The sequence below is a fragment of the Echinops telfairi genome, unplaced genomic scaffold, assembly GCF_000313985.2.
Source record: "Echinops telfairi isolate 266 unplaced genomic scaffold, ASM31398v2 ScPeMD7_23;HRSCAF=83, whole genome shotgun sequence".
Taxonomy (NCBI): Eukaryota; Metazoa; Chordata; class Mammalia; order Afrosoricida; family Tenrecidae; genus Echinops; species Echinops telfairi.
In genome coordinates this window covers 3,266,496-3,273,166 of record NW_022103920.1, presented here as the reverse complement: position 1 = coordinate 3,273,166, position 6,671 = coordinate 3,266,496, and the positions used below count along the sequence as shown (strand labels likewise).

Here is a 6,671-nt window from a genome sequence, read left to right as displayed (position 1 = left end):
CCGCTTTAAATCTGGTCACTTTATCCTAAGAGAGGTTTTGTCCGTGTTTGACGCACAGATGAAGACGCGGGGTTCGGACATTCAGGTATTCTATTGCCGGATCCCATGGACTTGTCTTAACTGGCCAGCGAGGAGCCAGGTTTCTACCCACACTCCTTGAACAGCTAACACAACAGCAGAGGCCTGGCGGGCGCTGACCACAAAGAGCAGCAGGTAGACAGCCCAGGCAGGGGATGGAATCTTAGGGCGGGTTGTACATGAGACTTTGGCGGAGGCCAGCACCAAACAGGCCTCCCTCCAGGGCCTGCCCACATTTCAAAGCCAGAGCTTGATCTAATGCATCGACTGGAACCACCCTGGGACCAGGGTCCCCAAGAACTGTGCTCTCATAGGCTGCGCCCACTCCCAGCCACTGGGTGTCGCATGGCTCTGACTGAAGGAGTCCAGGCCTTCTGCTTCCCAAATGGGGCAGGGTGAGCTCCTGGCCCCCCTGCCACCTGTCACTGCTCTTCTCAGCCTGGCCCCACAGCCACTGGCCCCACTCCCTGCAGACTTTCTGGGGCTGTAAAAGAGATGGTGCAGACTAGCTGACTCGGAAGAGCGGCTTTCCACCCTGTTCAAGGGGTGTTCAGGTCAGCAGTGAGTACTGGCAGCTGGGAGTGAACTGGGGCTGTCACCGCTGCAGGCCCTCTCCCGTGAAGCCCTATCTATCTCTATAATGCTAGAAAGGGCTAGAAGCCTTCAGCCAGTAACCAAACACCAAAGCAAAGCCCTGTCTTTAGCCAAGAAGCGGCTGGTGGGTTGGGTGCACACTGCTGACTTGGGCAGGCCTACAACTGACCCATCACAGGACTCCTATCAGGCAGTAAAGGGCTTGGGATTTTCTAAGACTCGGACAGACAGTTAACCTGGGTCTTGAAACTGTTGCCCATCCAGTCCCACTGGGTGGGTGTCGACTTTGATCGGCAGAGGCTTTATGTGGACTTAGATCCGCTGTGAGTCAGAATCAACTTTCAAAGGCTGTACTCCTTGAACCAAAAGCTCCTGGGCTCAGGTTCCGTTGTCTGTGTCCACTCTTGTAAAGGGACGCTGGTGGTGCCCTGGGTAACTCATGGGGCTGCTAGCCACTGGGTCAGCAGTTCCAAACGTGAGCTGCTCCCAGGAAGAAGATGGGCATCACTAAAGTTACAGTGTCGGAACCCCTCTGTCCTACATGGTCGCTGGGATAGCAGAGTTTGGTTTGGGCTGGAGAGTGGCTGTACCCACACGCCCTGCATCTCGGACAGCACAGAGATTGGCACAGGTCAGTCCGTTCAGCCACCTCCCACTGACTGCGCAGTGCAGACGCTGGGGTCCCCTAGGCTGTGTGTCCACCTGCACACTACACTTCACGTCAAGAGCCAGGGCATCAGTACACGTGGGGCGCAGTGACTGGGAAACCGAGGCCGGGCATTTCATGCGGTAGGGTACAGTACCGGTGGGCAGCAGGGGCTCCAGCGGGGTGAAGGCGTGCTCCATGGGGGTGGGGGACTACTGGACTCTGCGTGGGAGAAACAGACAGTTAGAGCCCTAGGACCAACACTGGGCCCCGCCCACCATGCCCAGGGTGCAGGTCATGGGGGTAGAGTGCAGAGATCACAGAGGTAGGGTGCAGGTCATGGGGATTGGGTGCCATCACTGGGAGAAGGGATGGGGGGAAGGTGGGAGGATGCTGGGAAGGTACAAGGGTGTGGGGGCATGTGGGGGAGGGGTGTTAGGGGTGCGGGAGAGCATGTAAGGGGACACGCATGGGGACCTGGGGGTGGTGAGAATCCAGAAGGGGTCTCTCGAAGAACGCAGGGGAACACTGGGTGCGCGCTAGGGAGGCCAGGTCACCTGGGGGAAGGATGCCAGGGAACTTCCTTCCACTAGGGGGAACCCAGGGCTATCAAGTAGCACGGGGGTGAGATAGTGTGCCGGGGACCTCGGGCAGCTCTGGGGGAAGTCGAGAGCATGCAATCCAGAAGATGAGTCCTGGAAGAGGTGCTGGGGGCGCCCTGAGGATGTTGTGGACCCTGAAACGCTGGGGCGCCCTGGGGATGGGGGGTGCGCGCTAAGGATTCGGGACCTCCACCTCGCGGGTGCGCGCGGGGGTGTGAGCAAGGTGGGTTCCAGGGCTCGCGGGGCCACCCCGACCCCGCGGTCGCCTCCATCCGGGAACCGAGCCGACGGAAGCGGCCACGACATCGCTCCCCCCGCTCCCCCTGCTCCAGCGGCCCGGGCACCTGCGATGGCGCGCGGAGCCGCACGGGAAAGCGCGAGCACGATCGGCCGCTAGGCGCTCGACTGAGGATCCTAGATGGGGCGACCCGCGCTCATAAGGACGAACGGGAGGCCCCGCCCCTGCGGCCCCGCCCCTTTCGCGAGCCGCTCCGCGGGGCGGGCTCAGGAGATGGGCGGTTCTACCTGAGCTATCGCGAGAGCCGAGGCTCGGAGAAGAGGCCGTGGCTTCCGGCCGCGCTTGTCCTCTGCGCTCTGTCACCCAGTGCCGGTCCCTACGCCCATCACAGGCTTCCCCCGGCCGGTGGCAGGGCGCCCCTGCATACGAGGTGCCTCGGAGACAAGGCCTGGCAATCGGGTCCCAGCCTTTCCGCGTCAAAGGAAGCCCGCTGCCCCCAGGGACTGGCTCCGCGCGCCGTCAGGCCGCAGACTGCGGGGCGTTGCCCGGGAGCAGCAGCTGCTGGGTTTAGGAGCTTACGACCCGGGGCGGACTCCACTTCTTGACCGGAGTCTGGAGTCCATGTTAAATTTTAACAGCTGCCCTTTCAGACAGCAACTCCTCCAGCTCAGGAACTAACCCAACCCTTGACCCAAAGGACCCCTTGCCTTTTTCTGAGGTCGGGCAGGTGCCGGGTGCCTACCCTCTGCGGTGACACAGTTGGGAGGCCGTGCGCTTAAACCCGAAAGACCTAGATGCAGTGTTAGGGGTGAATCTGCACAAGGAGCCCCCGGACAGGTATAATGGCGGAAGCAACGCGGCTAGCAGGTTCCAGAGGAGGGGCCGGGGACACACAGCTTTCACATCCCGTCATCCTGTGATACACGGACACTCACGTGTACATGCAATAATGTAACCCTCGATCCGCTCGATGGCAGTGAGTTTGGTTTAATTCAGAATGGTGTCCGGTCCAGGAGCCCTGGTGATGTAGTGGTAACTGGTTGGGCTGTTAAACGCCAGGTCGGTGGCAAGGTGAGCAGTTTGAAACCGCCAGCCACTCCGAGAAAGACACGGTTCTGCTACTGTTAAGAGTTACAGTCTCAAAGGCACAGGGGCAGTTCCCCAAAACTCAGTCACTACCATCGGGTCTATTCCGATTCTCAGGGTCTACAGGACAGAGTAGAACTGTCCCTGTGGGTTTGAGATGGGAACTCTGTAAGGGAGTAGAAAGCCCCTTCTTTCTCCCATGGAGCAGCTGTTTGATTCAAACCGATGGCTTTGTGGTTAGCAGCCCAACCCATAACCATCAGGGTCCCTGGGGTCACTGAGTCAGGATCGCCTGGGTGGCAGTTGTTTGGTTTTTTTTATTTGTTTCTGGTTTAATTCCCGTTGTTTTTTTTTTTTAGGATCAGTGCAGGATCAGGGCTGGTGGTGAGTCTTAGAAAGAACTGAGGTAGAATGGTTAAACTGCCCAGAAGCTTTGGAGATGCAAACACTCATTGTAATTGTATGAATTAAACCCCAGCTGATAAACCGCAGGAGGATTCACTTGGGTGGAGCTGAGAGAAACCACAACGCGGGAAGTCTGTGAGGCCTGTCTGTGAGTGGTAGCCACTCTCACAGAAGAAACAACTACTGGGCCTCCGTGGAGAGTGGCTTTGCTGGGAAACCAGGCCGTCCCTGTGTTTGTCCTGGTGTAGGGGAGGCAGGCAGGGAGGGGCCTGTTGGAATGGGACCTCTCAGTGAGGCTTCAGTGTGCAGGGGGCGTCATGGGTGTTTCTGCAGTACAGTCTGTTCCCAGGAGCCCTGAAGGTGGTCAGGGACTTGGAGGAGGGAGAGGGGGCAGGGAGGGGAGGTGGGGGAAGAGGTGAGACCAAGTCTTGGCTCAGAAGCATCTTGTCTGTGATTGCTCAGCAGGAACAAGCAGCTCAGCTAATCATTTGTGAAACAAGGAGTAGGAGTTCAGAGCGTGGGAGCCTGGTGTCCTAGCGGGTGTAGCCTTGGGCTGCTCACTACAAGGCCAGCAGTTCAAACTCACCAGCAGTTCGGAAGGAGAACAATGGGTCTTTCTGCTCCCGGGATGATGGATGGCTGTAGGAATCCTGTGGACTGTTCTACTCAGCTGAGAATCAAACCGACTCAGTGGCCATGGATTTGGGATGGGCTCAGTTGGGTTTGGTGTCTGATGGCTCCATGTTTAAAGCGCTTGACTGCTAACAGAACCGTTGGCAGTTTGATCCCGCCAGCCACTCTGGGAGAAAGATCACAGGCTTGGAAACCCTCGGGGACATTTCTCCTCTGTCACGTGGGGTTGCCTTGAGTTAGAATGGACTCATTCAACAACAAGTACACATTGTGTTTCCATTAGGTCTGGTAGAGAGTTTTCCAGTCTGGCTTCAATCTCACTGCAACTCACAGGGTCCCTGCAGGACAGGGCAGAACTACCTCCCTGGGTTTCTGAGGCTGTAACCCAGCGGTTCTCAACCTGTGGGTCGCTACCCCTTTGGGTGGGGGGTGTGTCGAACGACCGTTTTACAGGGGTTGCTTAAGACCATCAGAAAACACATATTTCCGATGGTCTTAGGAACAGAGACACTGCTCTTCTGTATGTCTCCAGGCGGGTCTGCCCACATGCAAATACACCCACCTACGAATCCCCGGCATGAAGACTGTTTGTTACCCATGCTGCCCCATGCTTCAAGACAAAATCTCATTTTTTTGTCATAGGAATAAATATTTTACAATATATAATTACATATTGTTTTTATATTGAATCACTATGCTTTAATTATGTTCAGTTTGTAACAATGAAAATACATCTTGCAAATCAGATATTTACATGATGATTCATAACAGTAGCAAAATTACAGTTAGAGGTAGCAACAAAAATAATTTTATGGTCGTGGGTCACCACAACATTGGGAACTGTACTAAAGGGTCGTGGCATTAGGAAGGTTGAGAACCACTGCTGTAACCAGAGGAAAAAGCCTCATCTTTTGCCAATGGAGCGGCTGGTGGTTTCAAACTGCTGACCTTGGAGTTAGCAAGGCAATGTGTAACCCACTGCACCAAAACTAAAGAGTGTTGTCTGTCAAGACAGCCCTGCTGGCCACATAGTGGTTCAAACCCACCACTCGCTCCTTGGAAGAACGATGAGGCAGACTCCTTCGATGCCGTCTGGGACAGTTCTACTCAGTCCTACCGGGTCCCTGTGAGTCACGAGTGTTCCAGAGCCAAGGTGGCTGGCCTTGGTCAGCCAGGGGCATCTGTGGCTCTCATCTGAGTCTTGGAGAAAGACGGTTCTTTGCCGTAAGCTGCTTACCTGAGCACACGCAGCGGAGCACTTCTTGACCCATGGCCGTGCCCAGGTCCCAGGGTGGAGATAAAGGTCAGCATCATACAGGAGACGTAGATGAGGAGGTGGAAATGCAGGTGACCAGAAACACCCCCAGAGATGGTCCAGAAGATCGAGTTGAGGCCGGAAGAGTTAGGGATAGGATTCCTCAGAGCCCAGGAAAGCCAGAGACCCGCAAGGATGGCAAGTGCCAAGGACAGTCAAGTGGGGAGCGCACAGTGGGGACTTTCTATGGTCACATGGTATTGAACGTGCAAAAAGCCAGCCAGTGGCTGGATGAGAGAAAAGGGAGTGAAAAATACCCACCAGAATGTGGGTGGGTTTCAGCAAAACAACGGATGAGCTGGCTGTCAGAGGAAAGTGCAACACATTTTAGAGTTGTCAGAGCATAGTGCAATTCAGTTAGGGGACAATAATGAGGTAGCTTTAACATTCTCGATCCGTTGGGTTCTTAAGAAAATTCTTCCAATAACTCATCGGTTAATGACAACATCATTGTGTCAAGTTACTTGGATCTAAAAAGCAAGAGAATGATTTCATATCAACTCATACCTCGGGCAATTCAGACCCACCCTTTCAGTAAGGACAGCCTGATGAAACGATATATGATCTACTCATCATAAATCTGATATGATTCTCCATCCATCCATCCACCTACCCACTCGGTCACCCATCCATCCATTCGTTATCTGTATACCAGTCCTTAGAGAAGGACATCATGTTTTAGGAAAGTAGAGTTGGTTCTGATCCATCCTGACCCTCTGTGCAACAGAATGAAATAGTGCCCGGTCCTGGGCCATCCTCACAATTGTTCCCAAGTTGTCTCCCTCAAATATATGCCAAACTTAGCTACTTGCTACACATGGCAAATGACTACGCTTGGAAGTCAGAGGTTATTCTCCCTCAGGACTGTCAGCCATCTCAAGCAATCAGATTGTATAGTCTGTCCCACCCTAAGTAGGGCCCACTCCCTTCTGATAAGGATCATAGTAGATTGTTTGCCTGAAGGAGAGCCCAGGGAGGTCAAGCCTACTACCGTGTTTCCCTGAAAGTAAGACATCCCCCGAAAATAAGACCTACTTACAGTTTTGCCTATCGCTGAAATATAAGGCATCCCCC

At 54.6% G+C, this 6,671-nt stretch overlaps 1 protein-coding gene across 3 annotated transcripts in view; it reads right to left on the bottom strand.

The window, feature by feature from the left end:
* TPK1 (thiamin pyrophosphokinase 1) overlaps positions 1 to 2,692 on the bottom strand; it is a 35,954-nt gene extending 33,262 nt beyond the window's left edge. The window contains exons 1-2 of one of the 3 annotated variants that reach the window (XM_004713977.2): positions 2,446 to 2,692; positions 1,476 to 1,540 (exon numbers count right to left, since the gene is read on the bottom strand). In XM_004713977.2, the coding sequence (XP_004714034.1) occupies positions 1,476 to 1,518 (43 nt within the window). In that variant the 5' untranslated portion in view covers positions 1,519 to 1,540; positions 2,446 to 2,692. Of the gene's footprint in view, positions 1 to 1,475; positions 1,541 to 2,107; positions 2,157 to 2,264; positions 2,299 to 2,445 lie in introns of those variants that run through there. The other 2 variants (XM_045288980.1, XM_045288979.1) reach the window with 2 other exon arrangements.
* Between the last annotated feature and the right edge of the window lie 3,979 nt (positions 2,693 to 6,671).